Genomic DNA, 25,024 nt, shown 5'->3' with positions numbered 1-25,024 from the left:
TTCATTTACAATAGATTTTTATTTAGACTTGTGTTCAATGTGGACATCCTTCTCTATGCTATGAGTGAGGACAACACAGTCACATCTAAGAATCACACAATGACTAGAAACGCAAATTAATAACTACTTAATTAATTAGTACTTGGAAAACAAGGCACCGTTCACAGTGATTGTGGTAATACAATGAACAACCAAATTACTTCAGATTAAAACGTCCTACTGAAATGTTTACATCTTGATGTATTATATTTCATGTTTATGGTGTTTATTACGTGTTATTCTTATCTCTTACTTTTTTTTATTTTGTATTTTTTTAAATAGTTATTTTCTTAACTGCATTGTTGATTAAGGGCTTTGACAAGTAAGCGTTTCACTGTTTTCAGCACATGTGACAAATAACATTTGATGTCTCTTATGTCTGCCTTTATCCAGCATTAGGACTCATAACACGTGTTGTATTATAACAAAAGCAGATGGAAGCTTGGAGAAGAGTCCTCTTCTCTTCAAACCTTCCTCATTAGCATTCTAAGGAGCCTTCGAGTATTGGCACTGTTGTTATTGGATAACTGTTGTCTTGGGGCATGTACAGAACTGAACCATACACTGCTTAGGCACGCATACACGCATACAGTGCTTGAACACAAAACACTTTAGACAAAACACTGACGATATCCTGTGTGAGAATGCACACTTAGAATGGATTGGCAACACCTAGAAGAGGTGTTAGATCATCTTAATTAAATAGTTAGATCATCTTAATTAAAAAGATGTCATAGCAAGTGTTTGTAATTCAAGCGGCCATCGAACCTGAGCACACATTTCAGGTAGCGCCCCAAGTTAGAACTCTCTACACTAGAAACCTCTTATCATGAGAACCACTTACAGTCATCTAAAGATTCTGAATCTTCTAGTCAGATGAAAATGCCAAAGACAATCATGTCTGAAAACCTGATCCACCAACCAATAACATGTTAACTACTGTTTCAGGACATTTAAAGATGAGCATTGTTTTGTTATCACAGTATGGCACAGAAACATCAAAAATCACGACAACATTTCACATCAGTCACAGTGAAGTGGCGATAGCAGGGCAGAACATCCCCTTTGGGCACAGTAAGTCAAACAAGGCAAAGGCATCTACTGTACTATTAGGAAGCTTGCTGTCAGTTCTTGTCCTTGATGATTACAACAACAAGGATTGGACACACGCATTAAACAAGGCAAGTGCAAATTAAGCGGGAATAAGGCTAACCAAGTTCGAGTCTCATGTTTGTCATTGTTAGCCCTTCACCAAAGCATATTTGACATATTTTTGATCACAGCTATGAGGCGGCACATCTACAGATATATGGTCCAGTCCTTGATGGGAGTCAGGGTTGGACGAGGACCAGGAATGGCCTCTGGCATTATTCTAACGCAACGGACACATTTTTTCCTTGAGGCCCCCATTATTAACCAGATAAGAAAAAAATTGTTACACAGGCCCACTAGACTAAACATGGGACCGACCCATCTGGCATTTACCCAAAATGCCACATGGCCAGTCCGCCCCTGATGGGAGTCCAAGTAGAAGAAAGAAGAATGGACAGAGGGTCCTATTTTAGGCAGAAAAAAAAGATGGTGCTGTTTCGAAGCGATATTACTAGCTCCGAGGCACTACTAGCTCCGATGTTGTTCCTTGCGTCCTTCAATGTTTTGTTATCTGCGATTCCAGAAGAGGGAGCTACAGTACCAAAGCTTCATCAATTTGGCAGCGGGACTGGTATTGCAATATAACAAACAAATTCCATCACTCAATGTGCCGTTCAGCATGTGTTTAATAGTGCTTGTCGCAATGGTAGAATGGACCTCCTCAGAACTGTCTTTGCGGAGAAGATATGTTAGAAGATATGACGAAGAGTCGATTCCAATGCTGATGTGTTATGCAGTACTATGAGGACAGAGGTCAAGAGAGGACAGTTACAGTAGAGGCAACAACAAAAGTTGGTGCTGTAGCTAGATGTTGCTAAGTAATCAGGAAGCCTAAGTCCACAGGCTGTCGCTGTATATAGTGCTGGCTGGGGCTGACTTGGGCTGTATCCCGATTATACTAAAGTACGCACTTCTGCTCTTCTCCCCATGAATTTAAAAGCATTGGATTGGTGTCAGGCCAGAGGGAGTGGTCTACCATATTTCCTATAGCAGTGCTTTTAGATCCATGAAGGGAAGGGAACAAGTGCACACTTAGGGCCGTAGGGAAGGGTTGAGAATTGGGACGCAGCTTGGTTGTTGTTGACGCTGGAGGGAGGTGTCATGCCGTTGATCTTGGCATATTTCTAAGATCATGGTTCCTGGTTCCTCCTCTAGGCCTCCTGAAGACCAACCAGCGCACAGCTCTGTTTCCACAGCTCAGCCCTCACGTTGTGATCGTAAGTAATGTCAGCGGATTCAGTTCTCTCCCCGTTATAGAAGTAGCAGCCTCCGACCCCCTCCAGCTGAGACGCAGTGGCAGCCAGGATAGCTGTAGACGCTCCCTCGGCTGGGGTCTGGAGATGACACAGAAATAACACGTTAAAAAAAGAATGGCAGGGACAGGCATGTTCTTCAGAAACATAGTGGTCCGCTGTTCCATTTTCAAAATTGTAAACTGAAAGCCCAGTTCTGTCAATCATTTGAAACGGCAACATTAACGCTTTCATAAACAGGATGCAAACACATTTCACATCTGACTTGCTAAGCAGGTTCCGTTAGTTACACCTCGTACCCAGGCTCAATTGCCGGAGAGGCGGCTGGGCTGACGAGATTAGAATTAGGCTATTTAGATACACAACAAACAGTTGTTACAGCAATCTAAGGCGTCTGTGAGCTCTCAGGTGAACTAACACGTCTGTCTGGCAGCAGCAGCCTGTGGTGAGTGATGTGCAGCAGGCCGGGCAGCAGCAGGCAGGTTAAGTGGAGGAGGTTAGAGAGGAGGAAGCAGAGCCAGACTGATCTATTGCAGGCCATGCCTACTGCTCTGGAAAGCCTGGAGCTTATATAAGGCGCATATGGCGGCTCCTAAATGGGCCCACTGCACTGGAGGTGAAACAAACGCCAACACAGAGCATTTAAACACTACACTCGCTGCCCGTGAGAATCCGAGTTCACGCCCCTCGTTTAAACACATAAACACAATCAACAACACAGAGTGTGAATGTCTTTGCTGATGGGAACTTCGAAGAGCTCAGAAGAATTTGCTCCCCACAATATATTTGGTCGAGAGGTGAGGTTTTTGTAATCCCAATTGTTGTATGGCCTAAAACAGAGTCAATGTGATTAGTCACTGACGATGTTCCTTGAATGGAACATTCGAAACAGCAGATGTTGAAATAGCCCCGAATGAAATCCGTCGACCACCAGTCCAGAAATGTGTATACATGTCTTAGACAGCACACATAGATGTCTCACTTATAAAATAACCACTCGTAGAGAAAGGAAAAGTGACTAATATTGAACAAAACAATATTTCATGCATGTTCAAATTTCTTAGGGTGATCATCACTTGCGATATGGACATAGGATTTGCGCAACCATCTGTGGCCAGTGGGCATCACATAGCTGCCCTCCATAATGCTGTTGGCAATACAAATGCTGCAATACAAATGCTGCAGTACAAAATGCTGCAATACAATCCAAACCTCAGTGGATATGAGACATCTTTCCAAACACATAAAACCCGAACGATCAGACCGATAATGAAATATGATTCGGCACGAGACCCCAGTTCCAAGATAAAAACCTCCAAAAGGAAATTATGACTGAGATAAATATCAATATCTGACAATATCAACTCTCATTATCTTTGTGGAATATGAGTATTGAGGAAATGAAATTCAGATGTTTGTCAGGCTATCTTTATATTGTCACCCTAGAAAAACTGTATATTTATTTTGAACACTTAAAGCCCAACTAGGTAAGGCTTAATCTCCCAGCACATTTCTCTGTGTTAAAGAGGACACAGTCATCTTAAACTATTCAGGCAAACAAGCTAATTGGCTACACTGTCCCTATTAGAATGTCCTAATACAGAATGAATCTGTGACCATGTAATGTGACATTTTAGATGCAGATTCAAGGGTGATTTAAATAATACCAATAATTTAAAAAAATCATTAATGCCACATGCATTTTGCTTGCAGCTAAATTGGAACGAGTCTTGTCTTTAAGGCAGAACTGAGCGATCTCTGCTAGATGGTCCAGTTGCAAAGTCAAAATGGTTTATTTTTGTTCTCAATTTAAGGTTAGGGTTAAGCATTAGGTTTAGCAGTGTGGTTAAGGTTAGGGTTCGGTTTTAAATGATTTGATGATTTTGTTCCAGCTAGTGACCACTCCAGAACAAGATTCATGACGAGAAACGCTAACCTGCTAATTAGAATGGGAATTATTATGTGCCATTTGCACAGGTTTCTCACAAATTGTGATGTAGTTTTCAGAAATACACACACCCGCTCACCAGTGGAGGCTGGTGAGAGGAGGACGGCTCATAGTAATGGCTGGAACAGAGCGGAATGGAATGGCATCAAACACCTGGTAACCATGTTTAATGCATTTGATACTATTCCACCTATTCTGCTCCAGTCATTACCACGAGCCCGTCCTCCGCAATTACGGTGCCACCAACCTCCTGTGCCTCTCACTCACATGTGGTTATGAATAAATTGACCACCCCATTTAACACACCCTTTGATGTGACTATAATTGAGATGCTTTTATTATCTCAGAACCCAAAGATTGCAATTATAATCCTTTTTTAAAAACACATGGATTCCACGGCAATATGATCAACAGAAAAAGTCATTATGAATCCTGAGCAGTAAAAGGCTGGACCATTCCACATGTGTTGCACCTTATTAGTATTCTCATCAATCACCGCTGTTAAGCTTTGGTCAAGCGTAGAAGCTTCTTCTATTACCATATCTATCTTTGGTGCATTTATTTCCCCCTCAAGTACGCCAAATTCCTAAGTACTTGTAAAGGTCGTTCACCGTACCCTGAACAGTCTTACAGAACTGTCAGCATAGTTTACGTTACCCTATAGTGAAGTATACGTCTGTTAGTTGGAACACTATGACACTGTTGTTATTTTTGTGAAGGAATAAGGCAAAACCGACACTTTAACAGTGACACATCATGTGGCCCATATCTATAGTATATTTCATGCATTTTGTCTCAGGTTCCTAACCCTAAACTGACCTTGAAATATTTGAATGGTCATCTATAGATTAAGATTCTACTTTACCCTAAACAGCATTTTGGCAACAGGTTTCTTGGCTGCCTGGGCTGGAATACAGAGGTTGTTGTACAGGTCAGTGTCCACCATGCCTGGGTCTACTGCGTTGGATGTTACTGGGAGCCCTGCTGCTGTTAGCCTCTCCTGCAGATGGTATGTGAAGAGGACCAGGGCCAGTTTACTCTGAGAGTAGGCACCATGCGCACTGTAGCAGGACCTGGAGGGAGGGAGAGAGTGGGATGGAGAGAGAGAGAGAATTGGAGAAAGAGGGGGAGGGCGAGAGAGAGACCGTTTATCTCGGGTTAAGTCATCCTTTATAATATGATAATTTGGCAGTTTAGTATGTCCAAAAAACCTAAGCTAATTAACATACATACAGTGGGGCAAAAACTAATTTAGTCAGCCACCAATTGTGCAAGTTCTCCCACTTAAAAAGATGAGCGAGGCCTGTAATTTTCATCATATGTACACTTCATGTATGACAGACAAAATGAGAAAAAAAATCCAGAAAATCACATTGTAGGAATTGTAATGAATTTATTTGCAAATTATGGTGGAAAGTAAGTATTTGGTCAATAACAAAAGTTTATCTCAATACTTTGTTATTTACCCTTTGTTGGCAATGACAGAGGTCAAACGTTTTCTGTAAGTCTTCACAAGGTTTTCACACACTGTTGCTGGTATTTTGGCACATTCCTCCATGCAGATCTCCTCTAGAGCAGTGATGTTTTGGGTCTTTTGCTGGGCAACACAGACTTTCAACTCCCTCCAAAGATTTTCTATGGGGTTGAGATCTGGAGACTGGCTTGGCCACTCCAGGACCTTGAAATGCTTCTTACGAAGCCACTCCTTCATTGCCCGGGCAGTGTGTTTGGGATCATTGTCATGCTGAAAGACCCAGCCACATTTCATCTTCAATGCCCTTGCTGATGGAAGGAGGTTTTCACTCAAAATCTCACGATACATGGCCCCATTCATTCTTTCCTTTACACGGATCAATTGTCCTGGTCCCTTTGCAGAAAAACAGCCCCAAAGCATGATGTTTCCACCCCCATGCTTCACAGTAGGTATGGTGTTCTTTGGATGCAACTCAGCATTCTTTGTCCTTCTTTGGATCATCCAAATGCTCTCTAGCAAACTTCAGACTGGCCTGGACATGTACTGGCTTAAGCAAGGGGACACGTCTGGCACTGCAGGATTTGAGTCCCTGGTGTGTTACTGATGGTAGGCTTTGTTACTTTGGTCCCAGCTCTCTGCACGTCATTCACTAGGTCCCCCCGTGTGGTTCTGGGATTTTTGCTCACCGTTCTTGTGATCATTTTGACCCCACGGGGTGAGATCTTGCATGGAGCCCCAGATCGAGGGAGATTATCAGTGGTCTTGTATGTCTTCCATTTCCTAATAATTGCTCCCACAGTTGATTTCATCAAACCAAGCTGCTTACCTATTGCAGATTCAGTCTTCCCAGCCTGGTGCAGGTCTACAATTTTGTTTCTGGTGTCCTTTGACAGCTCTTTGGTCTTGGCCATAGTGGAGTTTGGAGTGTGACTGTTTGAGGTTGTGGACAGGTGTCTTTTATACCGATAACAAGTTCAAACAGGTGCCATTAACACAGGTAACAAGTGGAGGACAGAGGAGCCTCTTAAAGAAGAAGTTACAGGTCTGTGAGAGCCAGAAAATCATGCTTGTTTGTAGGTGACCAAATACTTATTTTCCACCATCATTTGCAAATAAATTCATTAAAAATCATACAATGTGATTTTCTGGATTATTCTTTCTCATTTTGTCTGTCATAGTTGAAGTGTACCTATGATGAAAATTACAGGCCTCTCTCATCTTCTTAAGTGGGAGAACTTGCACAATTGGTGGCTGACTAAATACTCTTTTGCCCCACTGTAACATACGTATTCAGTATGTTGTCTACGACCCTGTTGTTCCCAAAACAATGCCTCCTACTAAGCTATCTGCATGACTAAACCCAATGTCTATTATACAGTGTCTGTATTGTGCTGAATAGATAGACTTATTGTTAACACCATAAACACTGTTCAAAAGCAAAATCAACTTGTCTGTACAAACGCACCGTGAAGGTCATAAGAGCATCAGACTGTGAAATACCCAATCTATAATGTGTTTCCCCCCGGTTTCTTTTTCTTACAGCGTGAGATTGTTTCTAGGTAGCACCGTTGCAGCTAGCCGTTGTAGCCAGCAGCATCATCCACTCATTTCTCCCAGATGTGACGAAGCCATCTATCACATCTAAATTCGCAGGCGAGAAAGAGAGACACCGCTGTTCTTGCCCTTGAGGCAAGGAGCCTCTCAGTACAGATTGTATAATAATGGTTGATCACACTATCTGTCATCAAAACAAACAATGTTTTCCTGGTAAGAACGTTTTTCGAAAACGTTAATATTTTTTTATTGGGGTAAATCTTTTAAGAGTATCAAAAAAGGAAGTTATGGGAATCAAGAGGCTTTGTCGGCCAATGAGATTCATTGGATATAGCGTGTATCTTGAATTGAGAATGACATTCACCCGTAGCCACCAGATAAACACTACTACCACATTGGTAATGGTTTTAAATGTGCTTCTTACATTTACATTTACATTTAAGTCATTTAGCAGACGCTCTTATCCAGAGCGACTTGACTGTCCATCATGACTAATACCAACGAGATTACAATACCTTGTCGGGATTTTGATTTAGAGAGATTGATTCAATTTCAGCACTCAATTGGACACCTGAGATCAATGTTGGACGCCCTGTACCAAATAATCTGGGTCTGTATTCATAAAGCGTCATAGTGCTGATCCAAAATAATTCTGAGATGCTCTGTGAATACAGGCTCAGGTCCTGGTCCCCTACCTGCCCTGTAGGTCTTCCATATTGAGTCTTCCAACGTGGTGTGTGGCGGAGGACATGGTGACGACGCGGGAGCAGGCGTCGTGTCTCCCAGACCTCTTCAGTTTGTCCAGGAGGAGGTTTGTCAACAGGAAGTGTCCCAGGTAGTTCAGACCAAAGTGCAGCTCGAAACCGTCCTCGGTCTTTCCCTCTGGAACCAGCATGATGCCGGCTATGAAGGACAAGCAATATGACATTTCAAACTAAGTGCTTTACAGATACCCTGCCTAAAAACCCCAAAGACCCCAAAAAACCCCAAAACACTCCCTCTATAGACGACTGACCTCTCGGTGTGCCGTAACACTTACAGACGATGGTGAACAAGACCTGTCTGCAGATCAGTCTATGGTCTCTCAAGCTTCCCCTAATGCAGATTGAAACAGCTCATTACTCAAACCTCAACACCATTGGCTACATGGTAATGGAGATTACGCCGATGTGTTTGTCAATAACACTATTGGACATGCCATTAGACGGCTAAAGTGAAAGAGACAAGGCGACATTAGGCCTTGCTTAGCTTACTAAAGCCTAGGGCATAGACAGAGAAAACTCACGGCATGATGACAACTCTACTGGCGGGGGGGGGGGGGTTCAGGGAAATCAGAATGCTTATAAGGTCCTGCGTCCCAAATGGCACCGTATTCTGTATTCAGTACAGAACATTTGACCAGAGCCCTACGAGACCCGGTCAAAAGTAGCACACTATATAGAGAATAGGGTGCCGTTTGGGACCCATCCTGGGTCTGTGTAGCGATGACCTTTCCCTATCATTACTCTCTCAATGGGACGACACTAACGTCTGCCCTATGTCCTACCTTCGGCATCTACTATCCATTATCTATCAGCCGGGTGTGATATGTGATGTTAGCTGCTGAGAGCATCTTGCAGACTGGTGAATTATTAATTCCGCCTGTTTGTGAGCAGAGAGCGGCTGACTGTTACCCCAAGCCAGTCAGTACCGGAGTCTCCAAAGACCTTCTCTCAATAAAAGCTATTTTGTTCAAGCAAACTGCCCTGGAGGACTACACAATAGGGCTTTGCCTGAAATGGCACCATATTCCTATAGCAGAGCACTACCTCAATGTGCTATGATCAAAAGCGGTGCGCCATAGGGAATAGGGTGCCATTTCAGAGGCCCCCTAGGACCATGAGACACTGTATTTTCAAGGGTTGACGACAACCAGTGTTTGCTTGATTTTTCAGATGAAATAACTATGCTATGATTCTCTTTAAAGGAGAATATTGTGGTGTATTGAATAAAGAGGTTGTTTGGTGTATAAGTACCATTGTTCACAAGGACGTGAAGTGGTAGAGCCCTGGCTTTAAACCTTTGGACAAACTGCCGTACCGACTTTAGGGAACACAGGTCCAGGATCAGAAATTCCACTGTGAACAGAACCCAAAAACACACAAACAACATTAACATTCTTCTATGCCTAAATATACCGGCATCTAACTTATAGCATCAACAAATCACAAACAAACATTACAATTTAACTATGCTATAATACATAGATGTCTGGTTAGCTACAGTAGTACTAACACAGGTCAGGACATCATCGTTTCATTTAGTTTCAACCATTGACAGACAGTAAAGTGATCATACCAGTTCATAAACTGCAAGACAGATTATTGCAAAGACTTTCAATGAGTAGAAGTGCATTTAAAAAAAAAGCAGCACAACATTGCTTAGAATCAAGAGCAATGGTGACATCATTAAGGACCTTAAAGGTTGCAGTGACACATCCATAACCTGAGCGGTAACCAGATTGCACACCAGAGAGAACACTATAGGCATCAAGAAAGCCAGTGAGTTGATTATTGACAAGTTTTTCCAACACTTTTGATAAACAGGGCAAAATAGAAATAGGCCTATAACAGTTGGGATCAGCTTGATCTCCCCCTTTAAATAAAGGGCGAACTGTGGCTGGCTTCCAAGCAATGGGAACCTCCCCAGAGAGGAGAGAGAGTGATTAAAAAGGTCAGAGACAGGCTTGGCGATGATAGGGGCAGCAACCTTAAAGAAGAAAGGGTCTAAACCATCTGACCCAGATGTTTTTTTGAGGTTAAGTTTAAGGAGCTCTTTTAGCACCTCGGACTCAGTGACCGTCTGCAGGGAAAAACGTTGCAGCGGGGAAAAAGAGAGTCCTCTCCTTGCTTTTAATATCTCAGGAATCCTAATTATGCAAATCCTAATCTTTTACTTCCTTTCCCCCTGAAGGATAAAGCAGCTGTATGATAAGCTATGGTCTCATTCAGTAGTACACTATAAACCGTGAGACAAAAACTAAAACACAAGGTAGATTACATTATGGCAATACACTCAGTAACCTGGCATGAATTAAACATGATCTCATCGGCAGTTGAATAAAAGAGCACAAAGCACGAGTAGATGTATATCTAATATTCTCTGGTATGGAAACTATAACCGACGAAACGTTGTTACAAGAAAAGGTGGAGAGTTAGTTGTGTATGCAGGAATCATTCTTATGGGCCAAATGATAGCGTGGTTATTTATCACCACAGGAAGTGACAGAGCTTCACTGAACTTTACTCATCTGCATAACAGTGCAAGGGAAATAAATACACTTCTTGATCACGGCTCAATCATAAAAAGGGCCACATTAAATCCTAATTACACGAAGTCAAAGCATTTTAAAAGTCAACGCTATAATGAGACAGGAACAAGAATGTCATGACTGAAGCTAGCTCTACGGCTAGGAATCCAGGGTTTTACACAATAGTATTGAGTAATGACATTAGCCCCCCCCCACACACACACACGAATCAGAATGTCATATCTCTGAACCACTTGGCACAGCTTGTGGCGTCCCCGAACTGAGTGCTCAAGCACATAATTAAACAAATTTTGTCCCATAATTAGGTATTGTCCCATAATTAGGTAAATTACTCTGCATTACACTAATCACGGGACTCTTCCCCACTGAGTGAACAGTGTTTCAAGCATTGTTGAGCGGCCATATAAATGGCTCCAGAAAATAAGACTAGAGAAATCCGCTATAAATGTAGATGTTCTGTTGGGAAGGAGAGCTACAGATGAAAAGATATTCAGCAACTCTTGGTAGGAAAATGGAAGTTTGCTTCAAAAATGAAGCTTTTATTGTTAAAACCATTCTGAAAATAGCTTCATATGGGTACTAGGAAAGACCCATAGGCGATGTGTGTGTGTGTATACTAACAACCCATAACTGTAATGTACAAATATGTGTAAAGCGAGGGGTCAAAGAGGTCAATTGACAGCCCTGTAGCTGTAGAAAGGAGAGGACATCTCTCTGTAATATATCTCTGTGTGTTGTGTGAGTCAACAAAGGCCTTGCTAGCTAACGATCTTGTATCTTAAGTGGGAGATAACAAAACATGCCCCCGGCTAATGGCTTGTATAAGGTCATCCCAAGAGACTGTGATTTACAAAGAGTAGAAAGTGGAGAGAGGCTGTTCTTTGTAGCTTGTATGAGTAAGCTAACTATATGGTGGTTATAGGCTTCAATTAATCTAATACCGTACAAATATCCCAACAAATGCATATTTATTCTCTTTCTCCTCCGTCCTTTATTCCTCTCAAACACTTCAACTCTCGAAAATATCAAGCTCTTAGGATTTTACGGTGAATTTATCCTCCGAAAATGAACATATCCATAAAAAATAAAATAACTTCACTGAGAATGTGTGAATCCCCAATAAGCTCTCTCTATTCTAATCACTGTCCAATATTGACCAATATTTGCATAGATTACAATAATTCATTGGAAAAAATATCCATACTGTAGTAAATATTCTTCCAATCCATCTCTAGTGCCAGAGCTTTGTCACGGTGCCAGACCTGTCATGAAGGAAAGTAGGGTATCCTCTAGACTAGTCACAGTGCCAAAGAGCCAGCTGGAGGACACAGACTAGAAGGTGTTGTGCCATCTGGAATATCAACAAAGACGTCTCATCCAAAGACGTGTTGAAATACTGCCATCTTCCTGAATTACATTCTCTCCCTGACCAGTTCCGACTGCTGCTGTACATAGACAAACTGACCAGCTGCTGTCCAATAACAGGACAGAGGACTGGAAACAGGCTGGCTGCTAGTTTGACCGTCCGGCTGCAACTCTGATAAGAGATTGATCGTCCACAATTATTTATAGGACCTTATAGGATAGATTGATGCTGCTCCGAAAGAGGAGGAGAAGGCAGATTGAATGGTAAATCAGCAGGATGTCTATTGGCATGAGATTCGTCTCTCGCTCTCTGTTGCAGAAAGGAGGTATGGAAGTCAGGAAGTTGTTAAAGGAGATGGATGCAGCCACTGGTGTCGCAGACACTTAAAAAAAAAAAGTCACCAACTTTTATTGCTGTGACACGGCAATGATCATAAAACACCAGCAGATACAGCACGTTTCTAGATGACCGTAAATAACCGTTTGATTGTACAGTAGTACAGTGGTGGTGGTCCAGCAGTATCACACCAAAATGTGTCATATGGACAAAGGCTCAGACACGGCGACGACAAACGGCCAAAAGCAGCGGTGGATGTCCTGTCTTTTGCCCACATCGCGGTTTGTTATCGCGTTCACCTGCTGGGTTCTCAACAAGCTATTTTTGACGTTTTGTAGAATCATCAGGAAATTGACTGCTGATATTCTGGTCTGTCCATAGTTCTGGGCCCGGCTTCCCAAAACCATTGAGGTTAAATTCATTGTTAGAACTTTGTCGGATCATCTTTAAATCTCGGGACTGTTTCACAAATCCATCGTCACTACAGTTGCCATTGAAAATGCTTGTTATTTATTGGGAACAGACAACAGCACAAAGGGCAAGAAGGTAGAGACAACAATACATCACACAAAGCAGCCACAACTGTCAGTAAGTGTCCATGATCAAGTCTTTGAATGAAGAGATTGAGGTAAAACTATCCAGTTTGAGTGTTTGTTGCAGCTCGTTCCAGCCGCTAGCTGTAGCGAACTGAACATTTGAGCGGCCCAGGGATGTGTGTGCTTTGGGGATCTTTAACAGAATGTGACTGGCAGAATGGGTGTTGTATGTGGAGGATGAGGGCTACAGTACATATCTTAGACAGGGGGGAGTGGGGCCTAAGAGGGTTTTATAAATAAGCATCAACCGGTGGGTCTTGCGACGGGTACAGAGATAACCAGTTTACAGAGGAGTATAGAGTGCAGTGATGTGTCCTATAAGGAGTATTGGTGGTAAATCTAATAGCCGAATGGTAAAGAACCGCTCGGGAGCACCCTTACCTGCCAATCTATAAATTACATCTCCGTAATCTAGCAGGTGTAGGTAGGTCATCTGAATCAGGGTTAGTTTGGCAGCTGGGGTGAAAGAGGAGCGAATTACAATGGAGAAAACCAAGTCTAGATTGAATCTTTGCCTGCAGCTGAGAGAAGGCCAGTGTACCATCTAGCCATACTCCCAAGTATTTGTATGGAGGCGACTACCTCAAGCTCTAAACCCTCAGAGGTAGTAATCACACCTGTGGGGAGAGTGGCATTCTTCTTACCAAACCACATGACCTTTGTTTTGGAGGTGTTCAGCACAAGGTTAAGGACAGAGAAAGCTAGTTGAACACTAAGAAAGCTTTGTTGTAGAGCGTTTAACACAAAATCCAGGGAGGGACCTGCTGAGTATAAGACTATCATCTGCATATAAATGGATGAGAGAGCTTCCTACTGCCTGAGCTACAGTGGGGCAAAAAAGTATTTAGTCAGCCACCAATTGTGCAAGTTCTCCCACTTAAAAAGATGAGCGAGGCCTGTAATTTTCATCATATATATACTTCATGTATGACAGACAAAATGAGAAAAAAAATCCAGAAAATCACATTGTAGGAATTGTAATGAATTTATTTGCAAATTATGGTGGAAAATAAGTATTTGGTCAATAACAAAAGTTTATCTCAATACTTTGTTATTTACCCTTTGTTGGCAATGACAGAGGTCAAACGTTTTCTGTAAGTCTTCACAAGGTTTTCACACACTGTTGCTGGTATTTTGGCACATTCCTCCATGCAGATCTCCTCTAGAGCAGTGATGTTTTGGGTCTGTTGCTGGGCAACACAGACTTTCAACTCCCTCCAAAGATTTTCTATGGGGTTGAGATCTGGAGACTGACGAGGCCACTCCAGGACCTTGAAATGCTTCTTACGAAGCCACTCCTTCATTGCCCGGGCGGTGTGTTTGGGATCATTGTCATGCTGAAAGACCCAGCCACGTTTCATCTTCAATGCCCTTGCTGATGGAAGGAGGTTTTCACTCAAAATCTCACGATACATGGCCCCATTCATTCTTTCCTTTACACGGATCAGTTGTCCTGGTCCCTTTGCAGAAAAACAGCCCCAAAGCATGATGTTTCCACCCCCATGCTTCACAGTAGGTATGGTGCTCTTTGGATGCAACTCAGCATTCTTTGTCCTCAAAACACGACGAGTTGAGTTTTTACCAAAAAGTTCTATTTTGGTTTCATCTGACCATATGACATTCTCCCAATCTTCTTCTGGATCATCCAAATGCTCTCTAGCAAACTTCAGACGGGCCTGGACATGTACTGGCTTAAGCAGGGGGACACGCCTGGCACTGCAGGATTTGAGTCCCTGGCGGCGTAGTGTGTTACTGATGGTAGGCTTTGTTACTTTGGTCCCAGCTCTCTGCAGGTCATTCACTAGGTCCCCCCATGTGTTTCTGGGATTTTTGCTCACCGTTCTTGTGATCATTTTGACCACACGGGGTGAGATCTTGCGTGGAGCCCCAGATCGAGGGAGATTATCAGTGGTCTTGTATGTCTTCCATTTCCTAATAATTGCTCCCACGGTTGATTTCTTCAAACCAAGCTGCTTACCTATTGCAGATTCAGTCTTCCCAGCCTGGTGCAGGTCTACAATTTTGTTTCTGGTGTCCTTTGACAGCTTTTTGGTCTTGGCCATAGTGGAGTTTGGAGTGTGACTGTTTGAGGTTGTGGACAGGTGTCTTTTATACTGATAACAAGTTCAAACAGGTGCCATTAATACAGGTAACGAGTGGAGGACAGAGGAGCCTCTTAAAGAAGAAGTTACAGGTCTGTGAGAGACAGAAATCTTGCTTGTTTGTAGGTGACCAAATACTTATTTTCCACCATAATTTGCAAATAAATTCATTAAAAATCCTACAATGTGATTTTCTGGATTCTTTACTCTCATTTTGTCTGTCATAGTTGAAGTGTACCTATGATGAAAATTACAGGCCTCTCTCATCTTTTTTAAGTGGGAGAACATGCACAATTGGTGGCTGACTAAATACTTTTTTGCCCCACTGTATGTTGTTGATGTAAATTGAGAAGAGCGTGGGGCCTAAGATTGAGCCTTGGGGTACACCCTTGGTGACAGGCAGTGGCTGAGACAGCAGATGTTCTGACTTTATACACTGCACTCTTTGAGAAAGGTAGTTAGCAAACCATGCCAAAGACCCCTCAGAGACATCAATACTCCTTAGCTGTCCCACAAGAATGGAATGGTCTACCCTATCAAAAGCTTTGGCCAAGTCAATAAATATAGCAGCCCAACATTGCTTACAATAAAGAACAATGGTCACATCATTGAGAACCTTTAAGGTTGCAGTGACACATCCATAACCTGAGCGGAAACTTTGTATACCAGAGAGAATACTATAGACATCAAGAAAGCCAGTGAGTTGATTATTGACAATTTTTTCCAACACGTTTGATAAACAGGGCAAAATAGAAATAGGCCTATAACAGTTGGGATCAGCTTGATCTCCCCCTTTAAATAAAGGACAAACCGTGGCTGCCTTCCAAGCAATGGGAACCTCCCCAGAGAGAAGAGAGGTTGATTAAAAAGGTCAGAGACAGGCTTGGCGATGATAGGGGCAGCAACCTTAAATAAGAAAGGGTCTAAACCATCTGACCCAGCTGTTTTTTTGGGGTTAAGTTTAAGGAGCTCCTTTAGCACCTTGGACTCACTGACTGTCTGCAGAGAAAAACTTTGTATCGGGGGAAAAAAGAGGGTTGAGCATTGGGGCTAGTCGCATTAGAAGTGGTGGTAGATCAGGAAATGTTGGAAGGGCAAGGATGCATGGCTGAGTCAAATAGGAATCCTGACTTAATATATTGGTGATTAAAGAGCTCAGCCATGTGCTTCTTGTCAGTAACAACCACATCATCAACTTTAAGGGACACGGGCAGCTGTGAGGAGGAGGGTTTATTCTCCAGGTCTTTAACCGTCTTCCAAAACTTATTGGGGTTAGACCCACAGAGAGAACTGCTCCTTAAAGTAACTAACTTTGGCCTTCTGGATAGCGTGAGTGCACTTATTTCTCATTTTCCTGAACGAGAGCCAGTCAGCCTGAGTATGTGTGTCACCAAATGCAATTCTTGAGGTGGAGTATCTCTGCATAGATTACATAGGTTAAGCATTAGAATAAGCCGGCTAAATATTTGTAGCAATAGGTCAGGGATCAAATAGATTTTTTCTTGAGTGGATGGTCGTAGGCCAGAACATAATTACAAATAATTTGAAGGCTGCAAATTGACAAACATATATATTTGACTAAACATAATGTTGGAGGAAATTATAGTTGAAATTATTAATTATGTATACATTTTTATTAGAACCATTAAGTTTTAATACTATTCTGTTATGGTATGAAATGTATGGGTTTTTTGGTTAAACTAGGACTGAAATTGTAGGTAAAACAAATGAATTGTCTGTACCTTGCTGGTTTAAGGGAGAAGGAGGGCCTTGTATGCTGTTCTTTGTATGACATTTTAATATTTGATTATTAACCAATGATATTAGGCCACTCTTGGCCATGATTACAGACACCTGTGTCTTTTGACACTATATAAATGAGTCATCCCGCAGTGTTTGTGATTATACCCTGATGAAGATAGCTTGGCTGTCGAAACATTGGTATTATTATTATTTTTTGCATCTGAGCTCCTACAGTGTGCGGCTCTCTTTTATTTTCAAGATTTGAAAGGGAGAAAACTGATCCGAGAGCAGCGCTGCCTTTCTTTTGATCCTATCAGTATCGACCGTTCTCTCTGCGTGGGGTTTTGGGAAACACAATGTTACATTGAGCAGAGCAGCGGTTAAAGGCACTGCATCTCAGAGCTGGAGGCGTCCTGGTTCGAATCCAGGCTGTATCACAACCGGCCATGATTGGGCGGCGCACAATTGGCCCAACGTCGTCCGGGTTTGGCCGGGGGTAGGCCGTCATTGCAAATAAGAATTTGTTCTTAACTGACTAGCCTATTTAAATAAAGGTTAAATACGTTCCATCACTACGGGAAACCGGGCCCTGGTGCGTTTCCCCTCTTATGCAGAGACGTCTTTAAAGCAGACAGTCTTGAATAAGGAACAGGGTTAAACTGTTGAGGGGGCAGAATAAATTAGGCTTAATAGGACCTGAAGCTACTGTCTCTAAGCATTGTCTTGCCTGGTTGGCGATTTAGCAAACACATTCTGACAACACACAAATCTGTTCTACTGTCTCCGTATGCTGCTGATGAAGCAAGGTTAGACATTCTGGCCCTACAAAAGTCAGACGAGAATTCCTGGTGACATGCCACACAAACATTTTCTCAACCATCCAATCTTAGACAGCAAACACAGTGATATGGATTGTATGTTGGGTGACGAGGACAAACTCTGACATATAGAGCTAATACCAAACGTGCTCAGAAATGGAGAGGGCATGAAATACACATATACAAAAAAAATGAGCTCAGAAATGCATCACTGTGGCAGACATTGTTATTGGCTCTCAGGCCTACCAGTACACACTATATATGACAATCAGATATCCTGTTTATGTCAGAACTCTAACCGTTTTGCCTCCCACACAACTTGTTAAGAGGATTGCTAAACACCGCTTGCCTGACAGTGCATGCCAGGGCTGGGGCGGATTCAATGCACCAGGGGGACATTTCCTGTTCTTAATACAAACAGGCCCATTTCTCATTCCCACGTCTGTCATCATTACTCTGTGGAGCAGGGCGTACATAACAGTGATGTTACCCTGGCTGACTGGAGCTGTGCTATGATCATTGTCATTTCAGCACCAGAGAGGAAGGCAAGAGAGAAGCTGCCTGCTTGGGATCAAAAGATGCTGCCTTCCCTTCCTTCCAAACAGCCTCTTTAAATCACATCTGCATGACAATGAAACTGAGACTGGTTGGCAGCAGTTTGCTTTCCTCCTCGTACTCATCAAACACAAGCACAGACAAACATCTCCCTCGCCTTTCCCCTGCTCCCACTCGTGACACGGCTTTGCTTTTATCAAAATAAATGTAAAAAGTACATTTAAGGGAAGGAGGGCCCGGGGAAAAAATGGGAATTGAAGAGAAAACCTGCTACCTTTAGATAATTGCTTTTGGAATGGACTCTGGCATCCAAGCCGCCTCTGACAAAGTGCAGGTGAATAGACATCCTTCCTCTGTTGCATAGCAGGAGAAGTGGTTTACTCTTACCAGCACGAACCCAAATTTTTAACCCGGAAAACACAGTTAAAAGTCAGGGCACTCATGTACATAGGCCTATGTCTGAATAGCTTACTCCCTGTGTATATGAGCAGACCTATTTGAGAGGTAGCCTATTTATTCTGCAATGGCTGTGTGGAAACGATAGAGAGACAGAGGGAGAGAGATAGAGCGGGAGAGAGAGGTTATAAGGGAAACAGTCATGAGAAAATTACCTTTCCCCTCGCTGCCCTCTTCGTGGATCTTCTTCACAGCTTGCAGGCCTTCCTCTTCAGAGTTCCCAGCTGGAGGACAGGGGAATGATTAGGGGGGAAAAAAGAGGATGGATGGAGGGATGAATGAATGTGGTACTCTGGAGCAGCAAGTATCCTTCCCTCATCATAGAGACCAGGGAGAGCAGAGTGAAAGACTAAACCTACACTTCTGATTTGGGTTTCATTGAAGCAGTGCCACTATTACATCAATAATGATTTCTTTGCAAAACCCTATTAAATTTGATTGAGTCAAATTTGATTAGGTTAGGAAATAACTGCCTTAGGCAGGAATGTTCGCAACGTATCAAAGATTCCCTATGTACTGTAGTGAAAATCAGTGCAACATTACTTAGGCTACAATTCAACAAAACATTAACCTAAGGATGTTAGCACACAGGCTTCAACTTTGTTGGATTGAGCAATTTAGAATGATTTGGGAGATTACGGAGTCATGACCAAAGGGTGCGTGTACAATACCTATAACCACATGCATGCCAAGGCTTGCCAGGTGTCTTGCAGTCTCATAACCCATTCCTCGGGCACCCCCCGTCACTATGGCAACCCTTCCATTTTGTTTGGGCAAAACTGTGTGAGGAAGAGAAAGAAAACTAAGGTCCATACGTTGCCATCGCCTTGCAACACAATGGAACATCTATGGGTTGATACAAACAGGCGTATTTATTCCATCCAGTCCAACATATCACTGAGAACAACACAATCAAAACATAATTCCGCTGACTCCATTTTGTTTTGCCCATTACAAAAAACACACAGTACTTCCATTTCGGGGCAATTTGTGTTGGGTCAGAGATTACATTGGGCTGTAGTCTGCAGTTATCGAAGTGTACGGTGTAGAGTCGGACTGAAGTTGAGTGAGTCACTGGTAAATAAGTCTGTAACGACCTCTAGTCCTGAAACATGAAGGGAGGAAGAGCTCTTCATTATCGATGACACATAGATCCATTTTGCTTGACAACAACAGTTCCTGCCCCTGAAGATAAAATGACTTTGTGCAACAAGCACACAAAGCACAGTTTGCATGCGGCCAGACAGTTTAGCATGACTAAAATTAGAGCTCCAGTGCTTATCTATGCACCGAGGGTAATCAGGAAGGTTGAGATTTCAACTCTATTACATTTCTCCCAATCAGATTTGTATCACATTTGTCGTGGCGGCTGGTGAGTGGTTAAATGAGCAGTTCGTTGCTCATTTAGTTTCCAAAAAACTGTAACACTGAGGAGAAGCCTATAAATGCAAGTTGATACCTTCATAGTACCATCAGGACTCATCTGAGAAAGTTGTATTGGACACATTGAACACAAAATGAACACGAGCAAGCAGAGATTCAAGTTATTTAGGATATACTTTATGTTCTTCTGAGAGTTCAGTACAGATAACAAAGCTTGGCACATCAAAGCTAATCTCAAACGTACTGTAAAGACATCTTAAACAGTCCAAGGACTTCAAAGAGCAAAGCAAACAATGACTCAGAAATGACTTGAACATTGGGACAATAAAAGCCATTTATCCCTACATCAAATAGTTAATCAAATAAAATCGCAGCATGATCAGAAAGAGAAAATTGACCAGATGTTACACACACACATAAATCCTTTTTTACTAGTAAACAACTAAATGCCCTCAGTATATATTATTTTGTTAAGTATTTCCTTTAGGATTAGGGTATTGTAACTGTTTGGTAGTGGGCAGTGGCCTGCCCAGTTATTCCATGGCCTGACCCAGAGTCTTGCTCCGGTCCCATGCCCCATTCCCCTGAGTCATCCTCAATAGGTTCAGCCTCATTGCAGCGCCGTGAGTTTTCATAGAGAAACACCTGTTGGTCTACATGTGCCGGGGTGAGGCGGTTCCTCTTACCACAGAAGAAAGTCCCTGAGGAACTGAACAGTCTGTGGGAGGGGACACTAGTGGCGGGGACACACCAGTACTTCTGGAGCACCTTGGGGAGAGTAGGGAATAAGCCCATACGGTCTGACCACCAATGGAGAGGGTCTTCGTTGAGACCCAGGATCTTCTGGGATTTGAAGTTGCTCAGCTCTTCCACGACCTGAGCGTGTAGCTCTTCTTGGTTCTCGTCATTGCCTGACTGGCAAAATATCACAGCCAAAGGGTTGCCTGCATTGCTACATGAAGGAGAGGGTTTGTCAAGAGTCTGTTTTTTGTTGGGTGGCTCATCAGAAAGAGGAGCCAATTCATCTGTGACCACATTCTCATTCCTCTGTTTCTCAAGAATGGCTTTGGCCTCCTCAATGACTTTACTCTCCACTTGGGAGCGGTCGTGGGGGGACAGGAAAGGAAGCCTCTTGTAACGGGGATCCAGGAAAGTGGCGACGTTGAGAAACATTGCAATCTCAGACGTCTGCGGGTAGGTGCTGGACAACACCTTGGAGATTACCTCTTTGGCCATGCCAACCTCTTTTGCGTCCCCTTCTTTGGCCTTGAGGGTTGTGTTCAGCAGCATGTGAAGGACAGGCCTCACCATACTAATGGTTGGATACCTACAGTCTGTTATCATGTCAGCTACCAGTTTGAAAGGTTGCAGAACTCCAATCAAGCCCTCAACCATGTTCCATTCACTGTCCTTGAAACTCAGCTGATGGTTGTCACTGTCCTCCATGAGTACCACACTGATAATGGCCTGCTGCTCTTTCAGGCGCTGGAGCATAGTCAGTGTGGTCACCCAGGATCGGACCCTGTCTCTGATGAGGACACACTGGGCTAGGCCTTGCTGCCTCTGCTTCTCTCGCAGCAAATACATAGCCATCACGGACTGTTGGAAATAATCAACAAGTTTGCGGCAACGTCCCAAAAAGCAGTCAATTCTGGGCAGCTGAAAAGCCTCATCCATCCCTCGATTTATAGTGTGGCCAAGGCAAGGCATCTGCACAGATAGATCCAGAAGAGAGCAAGCTTTCACAATGTCCAATGAACCGTTAGTGGTGGCACCGTTGACTTTGTGAGTTATCCCCCATTCGACAAATGCTTCGTACAATGCTCTGGTAATATTCTCAGCTGTATTGTCCTCTGGAACTTCAAAGGTTTTCAGGCATTTGGTACTCATGGAGAAACCAGAACCTAGTCCGTTTTGGTTCAGAGAGTGCATGGACAGGGAGATGTAGGTCCTGTTCTGGGTTTGGCTTTGCCAAAGGTCAGTTGAGACACCGCAGTTCACCACCCCTGCCACCTCACCCAGCACTGCATCTCGGATCTGATTGTACCTCTGTGGTAGGGCCTTCATTGCTACGTCGATTCTACTAGGGGGCAAGTATCTTGGATCTGCAGTCCTTAAAAGGGCCTGAAAGGTGGGTTCTTCCACCACAGACACAGGGTACATCCCTTCACAGACAAAGCTGATGATCGCAGACGTCAGATCATTATGCCGTCGGTTGATATTTTCAAACGCTGGGCTCTGCTTCAGGATGGCTTCCTGACATTGCTGCTGCATAGGCTCAGTCTTTATCTTGGAGTAGGCCGTTGCGACCGCCTCACGCATCTGCTCCGTGTTGCTCTTCACAAACTCACAGAACTCAACTGGGTGGTTCTTCTCCAGGTGGTACGAGAGATTGGAGGTGTTCCCGGAATATGCTATTTGAGTCATACATATGCGACAGTAGATCCTCCTCCAGTGTAGTATACACCCGTCTGCATCGGTGTCAAAGCCAAAATACCTCCATACTTTACTTTTTGCCCTTGGATGTGCAACAAGGTGGAGATTAGATGAGGAAGCACCTTTGGCCTCCATTTTGTTCCTTTGACAATGATCCTTTTAGGTGCCTTCACTCATTACTGAGTACCTAACAAAGGCAGTGAGATAAAGGTAGCATGAGATAACAAAAGGTCAACAACAGGAAAAGATAATGTCAGATAGGGGCTTTTACCTCAGTAATTAATAGGCTATAACTACGTTTTTTTCGTATTTGTAATTCAACCTATTCTCTAAATAAAATATTCTAAGAGCCAGTACAGAATGAGCTTGCCTCTCCACTGCTGTGGAGGACATTGCGTCACCTTAAACATAAATCTAGGGGACACAATGCAATCTGCTTTGAGTATTGACAATTTTGTTGATCCAATCATCTCTCTAATTCCTAGCCGGTCTTATCTTGATTGGGATACTGAAAATTGCCTGACCCGGTCCCTCACCATAAAGCCTAGGACCAAATTACACAAGCATCTTTTGCCAAGGCTAAAACTAACTTCAGCACAGCTTAGGACCTAAATGACGCAACTGGATTCTTTGCATGCTTAGGTATGTTTGAGAGGTTTAGGCTAATTGGTATTTTCTATAACAAGACAGAATACAACACTGCTATTGTGTCAGTACAGGCTAGGCTACAAGTTCACATGAGAGGATTTCGACATTCTGATGTGATGTGAATAAGGGGGAATCTGGGCTAAAGGTCATTGATTACCCCTATCCTTCCAAAAGCACTATAGTTCACACAAGGCAATGAAGATATGTAGTGAGATTATCATGACGTGTGATTCACTTTACAAGGCATGGTATTATGGCACACTATGAATTTTGAAAATGTGCATATCAAAAACCCATTCCCATTACAGACCTTGGCTACTATTGTGGGAGAATCAGTGAGCATACAAACAATATACTCAAATGTATGGATAAAGTAGCATGGTCTGGGGTTGTGTGCATTTGTGAAATGGAATGCTGATATATAATTAATATTTTGTGCTGGAAAATACTGGTTATGGAAAGCAGATCATACATCCTAACAACATAAAGGCTAAAGGTAAGTTACAGTAGCAGTCAACTATCGTATAACACTTGCAGCTTAATTTTATGACAGCCAGTTATTTCATTTCCTTAACAATTTGTTAAACAGTGGTTGCATTTTGATATTAATTCGTTTGCTAGTCAATTCTCAGTCAAATTGGCTATTGTTGTTGAAAGCCTTCACTAGCTAGTTAAGTAGCTAACGTTAACAGGCAGCGCTAGCCAGCAGCTAACGTTATAGGCTAGGATAAGTGATAATCACAGCTGCATTCAATATCTGTAATGAATACGGGGATGAACAGAAAAGTCTAACCTGGTAACGTAAATGACTTGTTGAACAGTTGATACAGAAGAACTTTAACTCCCACTAAATACAGCCTCAAAATTGGTAAAATGAAAGACAGTAGCCACATCTCTGTGCCAGGTCTCTTCGTGTGTTTCAGTCCTTGGATTCCGTGCTACTCTGCACACTTGTGCTTCGCTTAAGTTCCTCCTGCTCTGTGAGTGCGCCGAAGCGCGCTCCGACCCTTGACATTAGTTCTGCCCCCTCAAATCTGTATCACGAGTAGGGCACGCAACTGGCAGGAGGCGTAGAGATGTGATGTCATCTCACGGTCTGTACAGTACATCAAATATAATATCGTCAGTATTTTTTTTATTTAGACTTCTTACTTCACAAATCCAGTTATACAATATTAGCCCGATACATTTTTATAAATAATTTAAAAAATGAAGCATTGGCTTTGATTATAAGGCTTTGACTAGTCGAAAATACTTGAGGTTCACTTCTGCTATAGGGGAGAGTGGGGTAAATTGAGCCAAATGGGTAAATTGACCCACCCTTGCTTCTAGGAAACCATACACAAAATTAATCATTTGACCAAATATTAAAGAAGAGGTCATAATTTCACGGAGTCTGCGAAGGAAGAAACCACATGAAACATTTTATTTTTATACAAGTCAAATGAAAGTATTGTGTTAGAGGTTTCATGATGCTTGCACTGTATCTAAACCAAAATAGATAGTTTTAAGATTGTTCTATACATCAGGTGGGGTATCTATAAGCTTCTATATGAGGTACCAAACCTAACATGAAAGTGCATCCTTGTAGCTGAGTGGGCTAATATAGTCAAAATGAGCCAGTGGTTGAGCCAATGACAAGTTGAGCAAATTGAAGTGCTTTCTTCTTAAACGTAATGCAAGGCATTATCACTGGGATATGAGGTAACAACAGGGCTTGGCCTATGTTGAAAGTATTTTTTTTAAAGTACAAAGTGTTTGTTAGGTGTTAGGTGTATCCAGTGATACATAACATCCTGAAATATATGTAGATATCTTTGTTAGAAAGAATAATATGTTTCCCTTGGCGGTGTGA

The 25,024-nt window shown here is 42.7% G+C and overlaps 2 protein-coding genes across 2 annotated transcripts; both read right to left on the bottom strand.

Moving 5' to 3' along the window:
* dhrsx (dehydrogenase/reductase (SDR family) X-linked) lies at nucleotides 1-24,137 on the bottom strand. The gene is made up of 7 exons (XM_064970926.1): nucleotides 23,963-24,137; nucleotides 19,374-19,481; nucleotides 18,858-18,926; nucleotides 9,436-9,537; nucleotides 8,116-8,323; nucleotides 5,258-5,465; nucleotides 1-2,525 (listed from the first exon to the last, which is right to left on the bottom strand). The coding sequence occupies exons 1-7, from the start codon at nucleotides 24,060-24,062 to the stop codon at nucleotides 2,343-2,345; spliced, it is 978 nt and encodes a 325-aa protein (XP_064826998.1). The 5' UTR covers nucleotides 24,063-24,137; the 3' UTR covers nucleotides 1-2,342.
* LOC135543557 (E3 SUMO-protein ligase ZBED1-like) lies at nucleotides 20,196-24,049 on the bottom strand. The gene is made up of 2 exons (XM_064970925.1): nucleotides 23,963-24,049; nucleotides 20,196-22,708 (listed from the first exon to the last, which is right to left on the bottom strand). Exon 2 carries the CDS (start codon nucleotides 22,654-22,656, stop codon nucleotides 20,575-20,577), a length of 2,082 nt encoding a protein of 693 aa, XP_064826997.1. The 5' UTR covers nucleotides 22,657-22,708; nucleotides 23,963-24,049; the 3' UTR covers nucleotides 20,196-20,574.
* Nucleotides 24,138-25,024: the final 887 nt, after the last annotated feature.

The sequence above is a fragment of the Oncorhynchus masou genome, chromosome 7 (assembly GCF_036934945.1).
Source record: "Oncorhynchus masou masou isolate Uvic2021 chromosome 7, UVic_Omas_1.1, whole genome shotgun sequence".
In the NCBI taxonomy this organism is placed as follows: domain Eukaryota; kingdom Metazoa; phylum Chordata; class Actinopteri; order Salmoniformes; family Salmonidae; genus Oncorhynchus; species Oncorhynchus masou.
Note: the sequence above shows the minus strand (reverse complement) of the source record. Positions and strands in the feature narration are given on the sequence as shown.

Bases quoted from the DNA above. Each gene is read 5' to 3' on its own strand.
- LOC135543557 (XM_064970925.1), bottom strand. From the start codon at position 22,656: ATGGAGGCCAAAGGTGCTTCCTCATCTAATCTCCACCTTGTTGCACAT.
- dhrsx (XM_064970926.1), bottom strand. From the start codon at position 24,062: ATGTGGCTACTGTCTTTCATTTTACCAATTTTGAGGCTGTATTTAGTG. The intron at 8,324-9,435 runs GTACTTATACAC...TGTCCTTCATAG, and splicing joins TCACGTCCTTGTGAACAATG to CCGGCATCATGCTGGTTCCA. The intron at 2,526-5,257 runs GTAAAGTAGAAT...TGTCATCTCCAG, and splicing joins TTGCCAAAATGCTGTTTAGG to ACCCCAGCCGAGGGAGCGTC.